The 22,509-nt window shown below is 40.2% G+C and overlaps 1 protein-coding gene across 6 annotated transcripts in view; it reads right to left on the minus strand.

Moving 5' to 3' along the window:
- The window catches only part of apbb2b (amyloid beta (A4) precursor protein-binding, family B, member 2b), a 265,174-nt gene that overhangs the window by 155,672 nt on the left and 86,993 nt on the right, over positions 1-22,509 (minus strand). For all 6 annotated transcript variants that reach the window (XM_059989082.1, XM_059989079.1, XM_059989083.1 and 3 more), the window contains one exon: positions 21,375-22,169. In XM_059989082.1, coding sequence (XP_059845065.1) covers positions 21,375-22,169 — 795 coding nt within the window. The remainder of the gene's footprint in view (positions 1-21,374; positions 22,170-22,509) is intronic.

Raw genomic sequence — 22,509 nt, forward strand, 5'->3', positions numbered from 1 at the left:
GTATTGTATAGCCCAATTGCTTATCTTCCTTTATTAGAAAACCATATGAATTAGTAATTCACCAAATCCTACCCATTTGCTTCAGTTAACCACTATTAAAAGACTAAACATGGGATTTTATGCAAGTGTCATAAATCTTAACAAAAATCTTAAATTTATGTATAATACCGGATAGTTAGATGAATTACAGACACAATCCCAAGATAGTTCAAGGTGCTCATTACTCATAGGCATAAAAAGACCATTAACATTTGTAATTCATTCTATCTTATTGAATGCAGATTGCTTCTTGTGAAAAATGTTCCGGTCTGCGTGGTGACAGGTGAGGAGATCTTTGGAATGAAAAACACTGACAACAGCAAAAATGAAAGGTTGGAAAGCTTAGCAAAAGACAAAATGCAAATTGTGAGAACCAGTACAGATGCTCCGTTGTGTTAGAAATATAGCCAAAAGTGGAATATTGTTATCTTGCTTTCTGCAGGCTGTAACACAAGATCATAGAGAGAGATTTGCAAGCCACAGCATTAAGCTTCAGAGGGCAAAAACTACTTACATCAAACAAATACAACTTACAGCAGGAAATCAACTGTATAAAATAAAGTGGAAAAACTATAATAATGAAGAAATGCACCTTGAAAATTAAGACATTAGGAATAAATAAAGTTTTAATATCTTTAGCAAATGCACTGATTCCACCATACAGGCAGACAAAAATAAGCATTTATCCTTGGGAAGTTTTGGAGATCGAAGATCAAACAGGGTTACTTACAGATTAAAGTTCTCTAAAACATTAGGCTCATATCATAACCACAAGAGATTCTGCAGATGCTGGAAATCCAGAGCAACACACACAAAATGCTTCATCAGGGCCATGAAGGGTCTTGGTGTGAAATATCAACCGTTTCTTCCTCTCCACGTGCTGCCTGACCTGCTGAGTTCCCTCAGCATTCTACCTGTGCTCCTTAGGCTAATATTCTAACCAATAATCACCTTGATTCCTTGAGTATTGACAATATTAGTTATGCTTCATCTTGTTGCTAATTACATAAATGAGTTAAAATACTTCCAGCAATTATTATTCAAAGACATTATGGCTCCCCAAGAGTGGGACTGATATCAGAGTAATATATTACAAATACTAACCCATTTATGTTGTCTTAGGGCAAGATTCATTGAGTCTAGATGTATTCAAGTAGATCACAAAATAATTGACTAGCACAATTAAACGCCCTACAGAAGGACTAGTGTATTACTATTTAAACCAACTGGCCTATTTTTCTGCAACAACTGAAATTTTGCCATTTAGAAAGCTGAAAATTTATGACAGATAAATAAGCTTGGAGAACAAAATATTGAAAAAAAACAAATTCAATGCTGACTATGAATTCTTTGTTGAAAGAACCACATATTATTTAATATTATTTCAGAGACAGAGCACAAAGGAAAATGCTCCAGGTATATAACTCTCTCTCTGACATTAAGGGAACCTTTAGACACTGCAAGGAGACTTTCACTTTCAACAGAATCAATATGCATTAATTCAGAAAATAAATTTTCCAAGTTACTGCAGTTACACAAATAGACCATTAGAGATTTGGAACACAACAGATTGTCCAACCTGAGTTAGCCCACATCATGGCAGAAATAGAAGGCCATGGACCAACATGTCAGAATAGGGGAGCAACACCTCATATTCCATCTAGATAGCCTCCACCCTGATGGCATGGACATCAATTTCTCCAACTTTCAGCCATTTTTCCCCTCCCCTTTCCCTCTTCTTCATGTCCCCGCTCAGGCCTCTAGCTACTCCTCACTTGCCTATCACTTACCCCTCCTCCTTTCCTTTCCCCCATGGCCCACTCTCTCCTCCTATCAGATTCTTCCTTCTCCCAGCACTTTACCTTTTCCACCTATCACCTCCCAGCTTCTTACTTGTCTCCCCTCCCCCACCCACCTGGCTTCACCTATTTGCTTCTAGCTTGTCCCCTCCCCCCACTTTCATATTTGCTATCTTCCCCTTTCCTTTTCAGTCCCAATGAAGAGTCTCAGCTTGAAACGTTGACTATTTATTAATTTCTATAGATGCTGCCCAACCTGCTGAGTTCTTCTAGCATTTTCTATGCGTTGGTCTAGATTTTCAGTATCTGCAGGATCTCTTGTGGTTATGCTTTACAACATTTTATAAGTTACCAAACTATCCAAGAATGACACTGTATAAACACAACTCTTTCTTCCTTTCCTACTCATCGAGATGCTGACACATTGTGCATTTTTAAATAATACTTTAAATGCTTGAAAATTTTTTTATTGAAAAGTTAAACAAGAAATTGGAACCGATACAAAAATTATTTTTAATTAGAATGGTCCTTGGAATTGTGTTTGCAGGCTCCAATAATAAGTGGCAAGAGTAATTACTATTGTCTATAAACATGCTTCCACCCATAGAGCTACACAAGAGGAACAATACATTAACAGCCTTAGTGACAATGCCAGAACCTCAACAACTATCAAACAAACATAATATCTTTAACGAACACAAACTAAAAACTGAAAGTCAATGAAACACTCTTGAGCAAATCTGCTAAATTCTGATAAGCCTGATTCTGATATGGGTCTCTATTGTGGACTGAGAGTGGGAAGGGGCAGGGACAGAGGAATCATGGCTTGGAAAAGGGGAAGGGAGAGGGGTGGGAGTGGGAAGCACCAGAGATACGTTCTGTAACGATCAAAACATCAATTGTTTGGAATCAAGTGACCTCGCCTGGTGTCTCAGGGCTGGGTGTGTCTGCACAAACACCAACCACCTCCCCACACCCCAGCACTCCTTCCCTGCAGTCTCTCCCACTTCACTCCCATGGCACTCCACCCTCACCATTCCCAACATTTTTTGTTACCGGTAGATTTATAAACCCGCTTTCTGCTCCAATGTCAACAAATACAGTACTGTGCAAAAGACTTTGGGACTGGCTGTATATAGATAGCACAGAGTAGATACATCCCAATGATGAAGAATATTCTAAAGGGAGGATGATCCAACTGTGGCTGACAAGAGAAGTTATAAAAGCAAATGAAAGGTCATAAAATAGAGCAAAAAATAGTGGGAAGTTAGAGAATTGTGAAATTTGGAAAAAAAACATTAGACATAAAAAAAATTAAGGTGAGAAAAGATGAAATATGAAGGTAAGTTGGCCAATAATATTAAAAATTTCTTCAGATATATAAAGTGAGGTGAGAGTAGATATTGGACCACTGGACAATGATGCAGGAGAGATGGTAACAGAGGACAAGGTTATTGTGGATGAACTAAGTAAGTATTTTTGCATCAGTTTTCACTGGTGGTGCTTGGAAAATTTAAAGTTCTGAAGCTAGATAAGTCATCTGAACCTGATGAACTACAACCCAGGGTTCTAACAGAGATAGCTGAAGAGATTGTGGAGGCATTAGTAATGATCTTTCAAGAATCAATAGATTCTGGCATAGTTCCAGAGGACTGAAAAATTGCAATTGCCACTCCAATCTTCATAGGGGAGAAGGGGAGAAGGGGAGAAGAAAGGAAATTATGGGCCAGTTAGAGTGACCTCAGTAGTTGGGAAGATGTTGGAGTCCATTGTTAAGAATATGGTTTCAGGGGATTATTGCCACACATGAGGCTGCTTAAGTTAAGAACCCATGGTATTATAGGAAAGATACTAGTATGGATAGAGGACTGGCTGATTGACGGGGGAAAAGAGTGGGAATAAAGGGATCCTTTTCTCATTGGCTGCCAGTGACTGGTGCTGCTCCAAAGGGACCACTTCTTTTTATGTTGTATGTTAGTGATTTGAAAAATGAAATTTGATGGCTTTGTGGTCAGGTTTTCTGGCAATATGAAGACAGCAGGAGGGGCAGGTTGTGTTGAGGATGCAGAAAAGCTGCAGAACGACTTGACAGATTAGGAAAATGGGCAAAGCAGTGGCAGGTGAAATGTAGTGCCAGAAAGTGTATGGTTATGCACTTTGGTAGAAGGATTAAAGACATTTACTATTTTCTATTGGGAAGAAAATACAAAATTCAGAGGTGCAAAGGGATTTGGAAGGCCACATGCAGGATTCCCTGAAGGTTAATTTGCAGGTTGAATCAGTGGTGAGAAAGACAAATGCAATGTTAGCATTTTTAGAATATAAGCGCAAAAAAGCAAGGATGTAGAAGGCACTGGCAAAGCCTCACTTGGAGTATTGTGAGCAGATTAGGGCCCCTGATTTAAGGAAAGCTGTGCTGACATTGAAGAAGGAGATTGACTAGAATAATCCCAGGAATGAAAGGGTCATCATATAAGCAGCAATTGAAGACTTCAGGTCTGTACTTGCTGGAATTTAGAAGAATTTGGGGGGGGGGGAAGGTATCATTGAAACCTATCGAATAGAGGGGATGTGGAGACAATGTTTCCATTTGGTGAGGGAGTCTTGGACCAGAGGGCGTAGCTTCAAAATAGAACAATGCCCATTTAGAACAGAGATAAGGTGGAATTTGTTGAGCCAGAGGATGGTGAATCTGTGTATAAGCAGTTCTCTTGGAAAGTTTTCTTGGTCTTCCAGACCTCAATTTGACCTCCACCATTCCTGTTAACTGCCATTTCATAACTACGTTACAATCTGAGGAAACGGCTACCTGAAAATGCTTTGCTATCTTCTCATAGCTTTCTCCTGCTTTGTGGGCATTATTTATTTTAATTTTCAGAGTGCTAGGCAGCTGCTGATTGTTGGGACAAGGTTTGAGGAGTCAGAGTATTTATAATTGAAATTTGCATCACCTGGCCTTTCCTAATGATGACTGTGAACAAGTCATAGCCATAACAAGCTAATTAAGGTCTGAGACCCTGGTGAAAGTTATCTGAGAGATCAAATCTCTTCAAGTGCCCGAACTTTAGCATGGTGCTCCTTCCCTTTTATCCCCACTCTAAAATTGTACAAAACAAAAATAATACACTAATCTTGCTTAAAATGTTGAAAAGAATGTTTCATCTTCAACTTTATGACTTTTGGAGATCAGTTCATTTTCTACTCACTTAACTATTCACAGTAACAGAAATTTTGACCAGGGATACCCAAACTTTTGCATGTCACTGTATATGTGCCTAAGACTTTTGCACAGTACTGTATATATGAATAATGTAACAATGGTCACTTAATTTATTATATGTAAGAAAAATAATACTGAAACAAAATAGGAGATACAACATCAATATTAGATGCTATTTGGATCCCATTGGGTGACAGTAAATAATGATAACATGTGAAATACATTGATGTCACATGATCCCTCAGGATCAATAAAGCATGTCTGTCTGTCTGTAAAATCACGGATGAACGGCACTCACAGCAAACAGTTCTTAAGTCGCATCGGAGCTTCAAATTGCATGGAAAGTAAGTAGCTGTTCCACCTCCAGGCTTTTGAGTGTGAGCAGCTACTTGTTGAAAGGAAAATAGTTTTAGAAGTACAGTAATTTGAACCCCATGCAAAAAAAAAACACAATGTTGTTCCAAGAATGAATCCTTTTGAAATAGACCACTTTTTTTGCATTATTCATTTATTTTTGTTACTTATAGTTTTTAATGTCTTTGCACTGCCCTGCTGCACAAAACAAATTTCACTGCATTTCAGTGATAACCCCAATAGTGATTCTATTAACTGTAGTTAAGTGTATTAACTATTAACAAATGTATTAACTGTTAATTATTCCCTCTGATTCCCACGAGTTGATGTCGCTATTGTCACAGAATGGTTACAGCGAGGTAAGAGACCACTCAGACTACTAAGATCATACCAACTCTATACATGAGTAATAAGCCAGTCTCTCTCCCCTAAGCACTGCAAATTCTTTTCCTTCTTTTAATTTCCCAGCATCAGTACCACGTACTACTTTATCACTTCCTGTTAGTACCCAATGTATAGCACATACCTCAATCAACACCCACTACTTTATTGATAAAACATATCAAAGTAGTTTGATACAATTTACTTTAACAAATTTCTTCAGATTTCTTCAATCAATCAATCCACATATCCAGCAACTGCTAATTCTGTCTCCAATTCCTACTTCTTGAACGTTTGCCACAGTTTAACTGACTTGTCTGCAATTCCTGAAATTTCTACATCCTTCTTGTTTCACAAGAGTGAAACATTTGAAATGTTTCAGTCATCCCTGAATCTACAGATGCCTGATCTCCACAACTTCCTTCCTTTACTTCACTCAGCAACCCAAAATATAAATGGAGGATTTAATTGGTTACAAGTACAGCCAGCCTTTCAGAAACATCATTATACAGTAGCAACTTTTATACCATCCAGAATCTCAGCAAACCAGAATTTTGCTGAAGTTTACTAAAGGAGACTTCAATCACCTCAAATCATTCCATCCATCTCTCATGAGTCTCTTTTAATCATGGTTAAGCAGCAAGGTATGGTCAGTGTTTTTCCTCTTCACTTGCCTATCAAGTAGTTTTGAATGTCCCTTTCCCACTTCCACTTTCTTTCTTATATACTCTTTGCCCCACTTATTTCCTTTTTAAAAAAGAATCTCCTCGAATGTTTCTCCGAATCAGTCTGGTTCTTGTTCATTAACAAGCTAGCTAGTATCACATGCTTTCTTTCCTGCTCCATTTTATTTTCTCCCTCTTTGGTCTTACAGGGAACTCTGGCTTCAATTTCCCATCCTTTCTCCTGGATGGGAATATACCTAGATGTAGCTACATCTCCACTTTAACACTTCACATCTTTCAGGCTCTGACCCTAATTTCCTCGAGCTAGTAATCCCTGGTTAGTGTGAGTGCATCCCCACTTCCTGTGAACGGGTTCCAATGGCTCAGACAGCTTATGTCTTCCTCCTCGCGCAGCCTCTTCAGCCACACATTTACCAGAGGTTCTGTTTTATTCTATAATCACTGGAATTGAGACTAATTAAGGAAATTTTCCTCTGAGGTTTAAGATTCAGGTCTGGCGAGGCTCTGAAACCAGTCATCTTTGTCTCCACTGGCTTTACTCTCCTAAGCTTTCCATAACCACCTCCTTGAACAGGCTTCCACTGAATATTCCGTCTCACCCACTCTTTCTGCTAGAATCTCCAAGTTGTTTACAGTATTGAATTGTTCAGGCAATACTTAGCTATCGTGGGTTACAGTTATACTGTTCCTATAATTAAATTCACAAAGGCAGCAATGTTTTCAGATGATTAGAATCGGTACAGCTTCAGAAACTCCAGGAGAGGCTAATAGAAGAATGCAATGAAACTGAGACGTAAAGGAGGGAAGAAACAACATCTGTAAGCATACTTATTTGCAATTGGGCTAACTGTGTTTTATTTTATTTGCCGGAGTTAGGGGAAAGAGAGGAGGCACAACTGGAAGTCATGATCTTAACGGGACCAATTACCATGAAAGGAAGAAGGTTCAGGTTCAAGGGCTTCCAGTGAGTATGGAGGATGATAAAGATTGGGACCTCAGTGAACACATTTTCAGGATTATCCACATCACTTTGTGCAAGAATAGAAAACGTGAAGGCAAAAAGGAAAATTGGGGATGGCTTTGGGAGCAGGAGCAATGGGTTCAATTTTCAGAAAAGAGCAGACCTACACAAGATGAGCAAATTACCAGGACTAAGATCCTGTGGGGAAAAGCTAACTAAGGACAGGCTAAACTGATTTATCTGTTGAGGTTGGAAGACAGTGCTACCAGACATAAGTATTAGTTAGGAGATACAGGGTACCAAAAGATCATAAGATGTAGGAGTATTAGGCCATTTGGCCCATTGAGTTTGCTCCGTAGTATCATCAAGGCTGATCCAATTTTCCTCTCAGCTCCAATTTCCCACCTTCTCTCCGTATCTCTTCATGCTCTGACCAATCAAGAATCTATCAACATCTGCCTTAAATATACACAAAGACGGCCTCCACAGCTGCCTGTGGCAAAGAATCCCACAGGTTCACCACTCTCTGACTAAAGAAATTCCTTCCCATCTCCGTTCTAAAAAAGCGCTCCTTTATTTTGAGGCTGTGCCCTGTGTCTTAGACTCTCCCACCATAGGAATCATTGTCTCCACATCCACTCTATCAAAGCCTTTTGCCATTCAATAGATTTCAATGAGGTCACCCCTCATTCTCCTGAATTCTAGAGAATACAGGCCCAGAGCCATCAAATGCTTTTCATACGACAAGCCATTCAATCCTGGAATCATCTTCATGAATCCTTTGAACCCTCTCCAGTTTCAGCACGTTCTTTCCAAGATGAGGGGCCCAAACCTGCTCACAGTACTCCAAGAGAGGCCTCAACAGTGCTTTATGAAGTCTCAACATTCCATCAACACACACAAAATGCTGGTGGAATGCAGCAGGCCAGGCAGCATCTATAAGGAGAAGCGCTGTCGACGTTTCGGGCCAAGACCCTTCGTCAGAACTAACCGAAAGGAAAGATAGTAAGAGATTTGAAAGTAGGAGGGGGAGGGGAAAATGCGAAATGATAGAAGACCAGAGGGGGTGATGTGAAGCTGAGAGCCAGACAGGTGATTGGCAAAAGGGATACAGAGCTAGAGAAGGGAAAGGATCATGGGATGGGAGGCCTAGGGAGGAAGAAAGGGGGGAGGGGAGCACCAGAGGGAGATGGAGAACAGGCAGAGTGATGGGCAGAGAGAGAAAAAAAACTAAATATATCAGGGATGGGGTAAGAAGGGGAGGGGCATTAACGGAAGTTAGAGAAGTCAATGTTCATGCCATCAGGTTGGAGGCTACCCAGCCGGCATATAAGGTGTTGTTCCTCCAACCTGAGTGTGGCTTCATCTTGACAGTAGAGGAGGCCATGGATAGACATATCAGAATGGGAATGGGACATGCAATTAAAATGTGTGGCCACCGGGAGATACTGCTTTCTCTGGCAGACAGAGCATAGGTGTTCAGCGAAACGGTCTCCCTGTCTGCGTTGGGTCTCACCAATATATAAAAGGCCACACCGGGAGCACCAGATGCAGTATACCACACCAGCCGACTCACAGGTGAAGTTTCCAAGGCACAGCGACAACTCTCTGATACCTCCTCTTATTGACCCCTTGATCATGACCCCACTAAGGAGCACCAGGCCACTGTCTCCTATACCATCACCAACCTTATCAGCTCTGGGGATCTCCCATCCACTGCCACCAACCTCAGTTCCCACACCCCACACTTCCCGTTTCTACCTCCTACCCAAGATCCACAAACCTGCCTGTCCAGGTAGACCCATTGTCTCAACTTACTCTTGCCCCACGAACTCATTTCTGCATACCTTGACACTGTTTTATACCCCCTTGTTCAATCCCTTCCCACCTATGTTCGTGACACTTCTCACGGTTTGAATTTTTTCAATGATTTTAAGTTCCCTGGCCCCCACCGCCTTAATTTCACCATGGATGTCCAGTCCCTAAATACCTCCATCCCCCACCAGGAAGGTCTCAAAGCTCTCCGCTTCTCTTTGGATTCCAGATGTGACCAATTCCCCTCTACCACCACTCTCCTCTGTCTAGCCGAATTAGTTCTTACTCTCAATAATTCTTCTTTGGCTCCTGCCACTTCCTCCAAACCAAAGGTATAGCCATGGGCACCCGCATGGGTCCCAGTTATGTCTGCCTTTTTGTTGGCTTTGTGGAACAGTCCATGTTCCAAGCCTGTACGGGTATCTGTCCCCCTCTATTCCTTCGCTACATCAACAACTGCATTAGCGCTACCTCCTGCACGCATGCTGAGCTCGTTGACCATTAACTTTGCCTCCAACTTTCACCCTGCCCTCAAATTTACCTGGTCCATTTCTGACACCTCCCTCCCCTTCCTTGATCTTTCTGTCTTCATCTCTGGAGACAGCATATCTACTGATATCTACTATAAGCCTACAGACTCTCACAGCTACCTGGACTATTCCTCTTCCCACCCTGTCTCTTGCAAAAATGCTATCCCCTTCTCATAATTCCTCCATCTCCACCACATCTGCTCTCAGGATGAGGCTTTTCACTCCAGGACGAAGGAGATGTCTTCCTTTTTTAAACAAAGGGGCTTCCCTTCTTCCATCATCAACTCTGCTCTCAAATGCATCTCCCCCATTTCCCGCACATCTGCCCTCACCCCATCCGCCCACCACCCCACTCAGGATAGGGTTCCCCTTGTCCTCACCTACCACCCACCAGCCTCTGGATCCAACGTATAATTCTCTGTAACTCCGCCACCACCAATGGGATCCCACTACCAAGCACATCTTTTCCTCCCCCCCCTTTCTGCTTTCTGCAGGGATTCTGCAGGGTTCTACGTGACTCCCTTGTCCACTCGTTCCCCCCATCCCTTCCCACCGATCTCCCTCCTGGTACTTATCCTTGTAAGCGGAACAAGTGCTATACCTGCCCTTACACTTCCTCCCTCACCACCATTCAGGGCCCCAGACAGTCCTTCCCGGTGAGGCGACATTTCACCTGTGAGTCGGCTGGTGTGGTATACTGCGTCCGGTGCTCCCGGTGTGGCCTTTTATATATTGGTGAGACCCGACACAGACTGGGAGACCGTTTCGCTGAACACTTAGGTTCTGTCCGCCAGAAAAAGCAGGCCACACATTTTAATTCCATGTCCCATTCCCATTCTGATATGTCTATCCATGGCCTCCTCTGCTGTCAAGATGAAGCCACACTCAGGTTGGAGGAACAACACCTTATATACCGTCTGGGTAGCCCTCAATCTGTTGGCATGAACATTGACTCCTCTAATTTCTGTTATTGCCCCTCCCCTTCTTATCCCATCCCTGATATATTTAGTTTTTTTTCCTCTATCTGCCCATCACTCTGCCTGTTCTCCATCTCCCTCTGGTGCTCCCCTCCCCCTTTCTTCCTCCCTAGTCCTCCCGTCCCATGATCCTTTCCCTTCTCTAGCTCTGTATCTCTTTTGCCAATCACCAGTCCGGCTCTCAGCTTCACCCCACCCCCTCTGGTCTTCTATCATTTCGCATTTTCCCCTCCCCTTCCTACTTTCAAATCTCTTACTATCTTTCCTTTCAGTTAGTCCTGACGAAGGTTCTCGGACCAAAACGTTGACTGCTCTGCTCCCTATAGATGCTGCCTGACCTGCTGCGTTCCACCAGCATTTTGTGTGTGTTGCTTCAATTTCCTGCATCTGCAGATTTCCTCGAGTTTGCCTCAACATTCCATCCTTGTTTTTATATTCAAGTCCTCTTGAAATGAATGCTAACTCACCACCTTTTCCTTCCTCCCCACACACTCAACCTACAAATTATCCTTTAGGGAATCCTGCACAAGAACTCCCAAGTCCCTTTCTACCTCAGTTTTTTTTTGGTACTTTCTCTCCATTTAGTCAACCTTTTCATTTCTCCTACCAAAATAAGTGACCATACACTTCCAGACATTGCATTCCATCTGCCATCTCTTTGTCCATTCTCCTAATCTGTCCAAGTCCCTATGTAGCTTCCCTACTTCCTCAAAGCTATCTGCCACTCCACCTATCTTCATATCCTCTGCAAACTTTGCAACAAAGCCGTCAATTCCACTATCCGTATCATTGACATACAAGGTATAATCGGTCACAACACAGATGCCTGAGAAACACCACTAGTTACTGTCAGCCGGCCAGAAAATGCTCCCTTTATTCCCACTCTTTCCCTCCTGCCAATCAGCCACAACTTCTGCCATGCTGGAATCTTTCTAGTAATACCACAGGACAGCAGTAAAATAAAGTTAATTAGAAATAGGAAGATGGAGTGGAAATGCAAGACAAACTAAGATTGTTATGACATGTATATGGTTAAGTGCACCAACCGTGGACAGTGAGCTGCAGATACTTATGGCAACAAGGATTAGGATACATAGATAATAAATAATGGAAAAAATGAAGTCAGGAATATTAAGCGGTTTATATATTCAGGAAAGACTGGAAAAAAGGTTAAGAGGATAGTCATAATGACAAAATATACTGCTCCAGTAATGCAAATGATGACATTCACAGAAGTTCAAAAATAGTTTCACTGGCTTGCATTACTGGACAACAGAGTGCCATTATTCTGCTGCTGATAGATGTAATCAAAGTGATAAAGAGGAGAAAACGAGCAAGCAAATTCTAAACAAGTGCAAGAACTACAATATTTATAGAGTACCTCTTTTATATTAGTCATAAAAATAAATGTATAAAGGCCAAGGAGAATGGAATTCTTGAAAGCTAAATCAGAACTTTCTCAATTAGCATATTTCCAGCCAAATCAATAAGGAACAGGCACCTTGTTCTCATAGCTCATTTGAATGAGAGGAGATTTGACAATTAAAGAAAGGATATGTACAATTAAATGTGAGAAGAGAGGATTAATTTCAAAAGGGACTTGGCACAAGTAGAACAGAATTATACTTGCAGTTTTACCTGTCAAACTGAAAAATGTGAAATCCACCAAAGGAGATATTTTGAGCAGATTAGATATAGTCCCATAGAAAGCGAAGAACATCCAGAACTAGATATCCTTTATTAACTAATAATATTTGACAGCACAGTGAAAACAAAATATGATAAATAAAACTTTCAAAGAAAATGTGAGCCAACTAAGTGTCCAAACTAGAACCCTATTTTGGAGGCAGAAGGTGTGTGGAATTAAATGACCATTTTGCACCTGATTTCACTGAAGGTGTCGGGGGGAGGCGATGACTTACAACCTTTATTACAGACTATTGGAAGGCAAAGATATAGAACAGAATAAAATAGAGTGTGCACATAAAATGAACACTGTGCTTGAGTAGAAAAGTCAACTTGTCCAAAAAAGATGCACCCTTGGTGGCCGAGAAAAATTATGCAGTTCTGTCATAAGTCTTACTTAATGTGTATAACAGTGAATGAAGTACTGCTGGAAACACTCAGTACGACAGCATCCATGAAAAGCAAAACAGAATTTATGCTTCAGTTAGAAGACAGGGAAAGAAAATGGTCGCCTACAAGACTCAATTTGTTGAGTTCAATATTTGACAAAGTGTTCTCTATTTTATATTTCCACAGACACTGCCTGACCTGTTGACATTTCCAGCACTTGCATTTTGCTTTTGATTCTTAATGAATTACTTTATCTTGGCACTTTGATGCTGAACATTATTAAATATGGGCCTGATTAAGTCCGCAGGACAATGGTTACTTCCTTTGAGTTCAGTAAACAAAACAGATTATTTTACAAAAATCCAACAGCTTCCATGTTTTAATTTTCTCCCACCTTCCAAACTATTATTTCCAGATTCTCTTTTTAAACTGAATCCTCAACTAGTGAACCTGAGCCTTCACAACCATCAGTGACAGAACTGGTTCATGACTGTAACAAAGACAACATTTTGACCCATTCAGTCATACAGAATGATTTTGACAATTCAGTGTAGCTTGATTTTAAAAAAACTTAAGTCAAACTCTCAATCAAAACACAGATAGTTTACGTTTTAACATGAATTTTACAAAAATTAATCTGGCATACCTTACCTGATATACATGTGGCAAGCAATGTTACTTGGTTAAATGACAAATGTTTGCTCTCAGTACTGTCACATGTAGCTCCAAGTCCAGAATTAGATCTATTTTATTGTGTCATCTAGACTCTGAATCATCTTCCTAGGAAGTCTACTCCATCATTTCAATAGAAGAAGTAAGTGCTTTACTCCATCTCCAAGTTTCTTCAAGATTTGATTTCTATATGCTTCAGAATCACAACCAGGTTTGGTATCACTGGCATATGATGTGAAATTTGTTATTTTGCATCAGCTGTACAATACACAGTAAAAAAAATTACAAATTATGAAAATAAATATACATTAAAAGTTTTTAATTAAATAAGAAGTGCAAAAAGAGAGAGAAAAATAGTCAGGTAGTGTTCATGGGCTCATTGTCCATTCCGAAATCTGATGGTGGAGGGGAAGAAGCTGTTCCTGAAATGTTGAGTGTGTATCTTCAGGCTTCTGTACCTCCTCGATGGTAGCAATGAGAAGAGGACACGTCCTGGGTAATGAGTGGTCCTTAATGATGGACTTTAATGGTGGCCTAAGAACTTCACATCCAACTTAGCAAATTTGCATTTCTTTTTGTTTAGGGCGATTCCAGCCTGTTTCATTTTCTCCAAGGCAGCTTCCACTCTTGTCATGTTCCTCACTTAAGCCTGCGAAGGTGACTATTTCATCCATGTGGCAGGCTACTCCTTCCAGTCCCTCCAAAATGTGATTCATCCTCATCTGAAAGAGTTCAGGGACTGACTTATTGCCAAAAAATGATTCTCTTGAAGGCACAGCACCCAGTTAGTGTGATAAAGATTATGAGCTTCTGTGACACAGGAGCTAAACAGATCAGCCAGAACCCTTAGTTTGCATCAAGTTTAGTGAAGAACTTTGGCCCACCCAGCAAACCCAGTGTGTGCACAACAGATCACACAATAAACCTCTCCTGCCTCAATGCATTATTCAATTTTCTTAGATCAACACATGCTATCCAGTTTGGGAACAGGAAAAAATGCCTGCACGCCAGTCAGTAGGTCTATCCACTCCAGTTCCGATGTCAAGCGCTTCCATTCTTTTGAGTTCAGCTTTGACTTTATTCAATGCGACTGGTATACCCCTTGTTGTGGTCAGAGAGTAGAGCATCACTCTGAGCTTCAGTTAGATAAGGTACTCTTCTTTCAGTTCCCCCAGGCCTCTAGCAACACAGGCTACTTCTATTGCCACTGAACATTGTTCAGAAAATTTAACCTTGTAATGAGGTTCTGTTTCTTGATGACATGTCGTCCCAGTAGCAGTGCAAAGAGCTTCTAAGCAACATAGGCATCCTCTTAACTGGTTCTCATTTTTACTGGTGGTGGTAGTAAACATTCCTTTCACACTGAACCATAGTTTCACAGGGAACCTATGTTTCCCTGGCCCCATGAACACTTCCTTTGTTGGGTTTAGCAAAATGCCACCTTTCTTCACCAGTTTTGTCAACAGACATTTGGGGATGGCTGTGACATCTGGCCCAGTGACTATACTGCTTGTTACTGTCTTACTTTGCAACTGAATCGCAGTACACCAGCCTTATTGATTTGAATCTAGAGGCCCAAGGAAAGCTCTTTCTTCATCTAAATCATGGTCTTCTTTGACCTCCTGAAGAACTGTTTTTGAGTGACACTGGCTTTTATAATGGCTGACTCTGTTGCACTGGTGGCATTTCACTCCTTTAGCTGGACAGAGCTCTGTGACGCGGAATGAAGACTTGCTGCATTTCCTGCAGTTGGAGATTTTACCTACTCTTTGTTTTGCTTGCCTATGTTTTGTTTGAGCTGAGCTCTACTGCCCCGGCTTTCTGTCATCTTTCTGGCTGCACCTTGCTTCCTCTCATATGTCACATTTCATTTTTCGGTGCAATATTCTTTGAATTTGTCCTGCACTGTTTTGCACTCCTTACCCTGAGCACTGTCAGTCCTAATCCACCCGTATTATCTGCTTTGTCTCCCATGTAGTTTGTCAGTGTGGTTACTTGCTGCTCTTCTAGAGCCTGAGTGAGATTAATTGCTAAATCTCTCAAAGCATCTGAGCCATCTCTCAAAGTTTCCAGGTTTAGGGAAATCAACTATCTTGGGGGGGGTTGTTATTAGATAAGTAGATGTAGGTACTGCAAGTACTTGCTCCAATTCCCTGTTTGTTTATTTTTTCATTTATTTGGACTGCCAATACATTCTTTTCCTCTCTCCCTGAGAGTTAGACTGACTTCTCTGCTGAGCCTGTGTCTCTGTGTGCATGTCCCCAGACTAGTGGCCCACAGATTATTACAATGTATTCATTTTTGGGTGCAGTTTAAAGGCATTGCCCAGGTAGATCTCAGCTCTGCCTCATGCTGCATACAATTAGCAACTAGCACAGACAGTCCAGACTGACCTCCCACAGATATAGACGAAGAACAACAGACTTCCTGAAAATTATTTCTTATCGGGGGGATACACCTGGTCTGTAGCACAAATTCACTGATGATCAACCACTCCTGACACCATATTGTGTTCAATATTGAGGGATAGTTCAGAGAGACACCCAGAGACCAGCCTTGCATGATATCCAACTAAACTTTATTGATAACACTGCTTGTGGAGTATTGCGAACCCCTCCCATGTGGGAGTGATGAACTGAGTGGCACTGGAATACCACTATTAATGATAGCAGAGACCATGAAGTCATGACAATTCCCAGCCAGTTATAGTGGATATTCTTGCACCAGTGACTGTTTCACAGTTGATTTCAACAGAACAAAATGGCGACAATGGATGAAGACAAGTATTAGTTCAGTTCTATCCCCCTAAATTCTTTAAGTGTACATACAATTGATTTTATATGCTTTAATTTTCAAAACTTTTAAAGAACAACTTTTTCAACTTAAAAGAATAGGTTAAATACTTTCCAGTAGATTCCTTATATTTGGAAGTTAGTGACACCGAATGTAGTGAAATTGCCAATCACTGCGGAACTTCACCAGCCAATTGTACTAGACACTTTACTTTGTCCCCATCAATGTTTAATTCTCAAAGTTGCTGGCAGTGTTAGTTAATTCCACCTTTGCTATGCTCCACTCAGCTCCACCCTGTACTCCCACTACCAGATCCCATTACAGGGTTCAAAAAAGTCAGAAACATAGGAATAAGTGTAAGCCACTTGAACTCCTAAGCCTGCTCTGCCATGCAATATGATCAGGATCTACTCTAGCCTAGCTCCCCTTCTATGCCAGTTCACAAACCCTGAATTCCCCAAATTTCATCTACCCCTCCATTAAATATCTCCATTGATTTTGTCCCCACAACCTTCTGAGGTAGAGAAGGTGAGAATCAGCACTTTCTGCAAGAAGCAATTCCTATGTACTTCGATCAGAAGGATCCTATGTTGCATCATTTGAGACTACCCCACTGGGAGAAAAAGGCTGAGTCGATTAAAGCACAAGACATCATCACAAGGGACCAAGCAGGCTTATTTTGGGGAACCACATTATGCAAATTATTTCTACATTCAGCGGTCTGATCAGAAATTCTTTTATTTACCAGGACAAAGGGGAACAAATGTACAGCAGTTTTTAAATCTACATTCAAATTACACATTTCTATTAGTGAATTTTTGAGAAATAACTTGTGAAAATTGCAGTAGTTAACATTCCACAATAGGGTCTGTTCTCTTCAACAAACTGCTTACAGCACATTTTTTTTGGCAGCTTAAGATAACCTCCATGCATTCAAATTATTTCCTATTTTGGGTAGCAGGAAGAATAATCTCTGAAGTCAACTGGTCCCATCACTGGTGCTCACAAAAAGAAGGGAAATCAGGGCAAAGCAGCCATTGCCAGGATCTGTAAACATGGTCATTTTGACTAGAGGCTTAGAGAAGCAGGAATCCTACACCAGATTTAATGTTACAACTAAATTTATTTAGTGAATGTCAGGGCTTAAATACACCCCCATTTAGAATAATCTGAAAAGCAGACAATTTAGGAATTCAAGAGCAATGCAAGTATTCACTACAAATGAAAACATTACAAGAAGAAAATCTTAGGATTCAAATTCTTTACCTAAGAAAATATACTTAATTAACCAGTTCCATGTTTCAATTAAAAAGTTATCCAACTACTTATCAGGTAGATACCATAATCATTTTTTTTATCCTTTTTTATTTTTCAGTTTCCTCTTTTGATTTTATCGTTCTATTCAAAATGTACAAATAGATAGAAATAATTTCTACATAGTCTCTTCTTTTCAATACAATTCACATGTTACCTCTGCATGCTACTTTATTTCAACGTGATAACATGACATTTATGTGTTTTGTTTTTAAGTACTTGATAAATCGTAGAACAGCAGCGTATTTACAAAATTAACAATAGGTTCTAAGGAAGTGACTGGCAAGAGTAATGCATGATCTTTGACGCACACGAGCATAAACAGAATTAATCTGTACCACACTTACCATCATCAGTTGCCTCGTTCCAGGTTAGCTTCTGATCTATCACCAGCATTCTTTTATTTAAGTGTGCAAATGCTCCACTAGCTCCATACTTCAACAGCAGCATTAGAACCACACCAACATACACAGTAACAAACTGAACACAATGAGGGCTCTTTTAGTGCGCAGTACACATTAATATCCTACGTAAGGATTTTTTTCTACCAAATCATGCTGCGTTAAGTTCTAAACCAAAGCATAATTCCCAGCTTTAATGCCTGTCTATTTCAATAAAGAAAACAAAGGGCATCTATGAAGAAATTATAGTAGCACATTGCTACAATGCTGCCATTACAAAATAGTCTCTGACTGCCAGCATGGTGATGTATTTACTGACTGATTTTGTTTAAGAGTTAACATTTTGAAACGGTACATTTTAAACTAGTGGCATTCTGTATCAGTCACTGCAATGCTTTTCAACATAAATAAATGCTACTGCTAGTAAAGAATGTTTGCTGCTTTCTCATAGTCCGTTAAATCAAATGTAAAATTCAATGAATCAGCTAAACTTTGAGAATGCTAACCACTAATCTTGCAGAACAGAAATCTTGTTTGGGTTTCTAACCTTCAGCTCCACGTAGATGCACTTCAGCTGCAGTATAAATTGATTTAGTGGAAGATTTTCTATTAGCTAGAGTGCTGCTCTCAACACGAAGACCTTCCCCACTTTCCGATCAATAATTCAAACTTAGCCTAACAGCAACGTCAATCAGCCCAAACTAACATATCACCCATTTACTATATCCTCCAACGATTAATAGCAAGGTTATTAAAAAAGTGAAAGGACTTTAAATAAAATATAACGTACAGTTATCTGATAGGTCAATGGGCAACGTTTTAGATGCATGTTGATGCAAGCTCTAAAACTAATTTCAATTACAAAAGATGATGCGTCTCGGCCTGAAACGTTGACTGTTTATTCATTTCCATAGATGCTGTCTGACCTGCTGAATTCCTCCAGCATTTTGTGTGTTGCTTTAAATTACTAATTATTTTTTTTAAATAAAATTCAATTAAGAGAAAATTGATGGTGCATTTTTCATCTCCCAGTAGCAAAGATGCATTCCTCACAAAAGTGGCTGTAGTCCAGAACGCAGTACAATCTGGTTAATGGCAGAGGTCACATTCAACAGCAGGAAGTGGTTAGCTGTTCAGCTTTATTATTACCTGACATTGAGAACTTATAAAGAAAGAGTAAAAACTGAGAGAAGGGAAAGAAACCTGATCAATATATACATTATTTTAAATTAGCCTTCATATAATCTGATGTTTGATGAAGTGTATACTTTTACCAAGTACAGACCAAGTTCATGTAATCAGGAAAAAGAAACTCCGAAGTATTAGAAAGTATTTAATAGACGGTGAAATTTCTCAGGCAGCAGGTCCTACTTCATTATGAGAGATTTCTGGAGACCCAGGAAAAATACTGGATTGGAAATAATGGCCAGAAGCAACAAATCATTGTTGGTCTATGTACTCAATATGGATTTGCTTTTTCTGGATCTGTCGGCATTGACTTGCCACCGGGTGTCATCCTATGTCTCTGTGTTGTGAGCGAGTGATCCAATGCCAGCAACCGACTAACGTCAGTGCATTCCTCCCATCTGTATGGCCTAGACCAATCATTTTCTTTAGTAGATTTTGCACTTTCTCAGAGTATGAACATGTTTTGGCTGTAGAAGACAGCAACACTGGATTAAACAAAGAATCACTTGAGGGTCTCTTCAATCCTGTATGAGTTCTACCTAAGTTTCAAGCTTAGAAATGAGAAATACTATTTAAATAAAGCAAATTGGTGAAGATTCTGCAAAAACTATTAGAGACGATCCTACACTCTGCAACAGAATAAAGATCTACACTTGCACACCCTTTCAACACAACTACAAGCTATTTCCTCAGTTTTTACATAGTGCATCCTAACCACAGAATCAAGCTCATTCTCTTCAGCCTGAAGAATGACTGATAAGCTGGAGGGAATTCAATGGAAAGCCAAAAATAGAACAGATGGGAACAGAGCTCATCAATCAAAGAAGACTACAAAGTTTATTGGCTCTGCCCCATTCTGTGGCTCTGACATGTTTTCATCCTTAACACAGTTGTTGGTGAAAGAACTGTCACCCCCAAGCTAATTCAAGACTGGAATCTACAGCCAATTCCTTGACTGATTTGATTAAAGATCTTTCAAATATTTTTCAGATTTTTAACCTTCATTTTGGTTCCTTCAAACAGAGTAAATCTGCAACACGCAGTAAGTCTTGATTTTCAGAATCTATAGTTATCAATTGATATTATACTATATTAATCAATGAATTTTCATTTAATTGAATAGTACACATTTTTAACTCTATTCTGTATCTACCATTATTTACGAGACCTTTCAACAAGGAAGCAAACTGCAGACAAATATTTGTGTTCAGTAAAGTAACAATTCAATAATTATTGTCTATTAATTTAAGACAAGCAAAGCATGGAAGAGAGAGAGAAAATTGGAAAATACTCTTCAAACAACATGGTCTGCACCAGCTTATTACTGACCTTTTTGTTGTCCACATCTCTGCCCCTCGCCTGCGACTTCAACAACATTTGATGTCTCAGGTCTGATGAAAGATCGTTGATCCTGTTTTGCTATTTCTCTTTTCATAAATGCTGCCTGATCTGCTGAGTATCTCTAGACTTTTTAAAAATCTTATATTTCCTGTATCTGTGAGTTTTATTTTAGCTTTTCATGTATTAGTTGACAGCTCCCATGAAATCTAGATTTGTGACTTTCACAATATAAACACACAGAGTATGGGAGGACATCAGGAAGTATGAGCAAAAATAATGTAATTATTTCCTAAGTATTGATGATCGTGTAATTTTATGCTGATATCAAATTGGATGAGACTACAGCACCCTACTTCATAATACAATAAAAAAAATGTGAACAGAAGTTGCTCTGCAATATAAAGTAAGACTGGGCTTTTCTGGTTCACTATTTATTCCTCTTTAATTCTTTAGAAGTCTCTTTTATTTTATGTATTGATGAAATGGAGGCAACAATTCTCTTCCTATTCCTAGCTGTTCTTAAACTGAGCAGCTAATTTGCCCATTTGCAGCTAGAAGTTAACCACATTCCAGAAGCTTTGAAAATGACCAAAATACAACAATGCTGAACATAAGAAATCCGCGCACAGACGCACACGCACACACGCACACACACATGCACGCACACACGCACACACACACACACGCGCACACACGCACACACACACACACGCACACACGCACACACACATGCACGCACACACACATGCACGCACACGCACACATATACTTATTGATCCCAATACAATTACTGCATTCATGTATTTAAGAAGGGAAAATTTAAATACCTGTTTCTTCAGGTGAGCTCAGTGAAGCACTGTCCTGAGACAAGGTGGTCCAACTTGAGTCTTCATCACTGGGAGCCATGTTCTGCATTTTACTTAATGCACAGTCAGTTTTCCCTCCAAATCTGGATGGAGCTTTCTTTGTTTCAGAACTGGAGGAAACAGTGGCCATCTGACAATCTTCAGGACTGGCGGACACACTTTCATCACTGGCCACATCATTGCTCATAGTAGATTTATCGTGAAACTGATCAGCACTTTCCTCAGCCGAGCCGATGGCATGGTTTTGCTCAGATTCACGAGTGGATGATTCCAGGTCTGCATAGTAATTGAGAAAGCTCTTGCTCTTCCTTGGCTGCAATGTCAAGGGCTCAGTGCAAGATGAGTCTTGCAAGCTTGGCTCCTTACCCTCTAATTTTTCTGAAATTATGTTTTTGACGACATTTGTACTAATGTTTTTGTTAGTGTCCTGCTGGCCCTGTTCTGCTGCCTTACGCAGCTGGTTTTCTCCGTTCTTCGCCAGTTTGGAATTAGTGTTGCTTGCTGTAACCGGCACCGTTATTGTGTCTCCCAGGCCCATTGCAGCCTGAATATTAGTCAAGGCATATTTCTTCCTGCATTTTGGAGGAGTATTGTTCTTGACCTCTGTGTTCTTTATTTCTGAATTTACCAATTTATTGTGGGAGGAGCGAAGGTTAAGTGTATTTGGTGGAGTAGCTGAACTGTTGCGATTCACTATATCAGTTTGGTTGTTGGTGGAGGCAAGGAACACTGACATAGTGTCCACAGAGTCTTCAACTGCAAGAGAGGAGAGGAAACAAAATTTGAGTCAATTCCAAAATGCAAAGTTCCTTACTGTGATGTCCCTGTTACAGGGAGAGTACATTCCTAGAAAATGGTCAGTACTGCAGCTTTCCCTAATGCAATGCTTTGTCAAAATTACCAGTTAAAAACAAAATAATTTCATGTTCATTTATTTACATTTTCATATTGGTTTTGTAAGAGTAATCTTTTAATCTGTATCCCAGATTTTTTGGTAGCAAGTTGAGATCACTACGATCACAGTCTCATCTGTTCTCAGCCAAGGCTGCACAAGGCCCTGCCAGTTATACCATACTGTAAGTCAACCAGCACCAAC

The sequence above is a fragment of the Hypanus sabinus genome, chromosome 14, assembly GCF_030144855.1.
Source record: "Hypanus sabinus isolate sHypSab1 chromosome 14, sHypSab1.hap1, whole genome shotgun sequence".
NCBI lineage: Eukaryota > Metazoa > Chordata > Chondrichthyes > Myliobatiformes > Dasyatidae > Hypanus > Hypanus sabinus.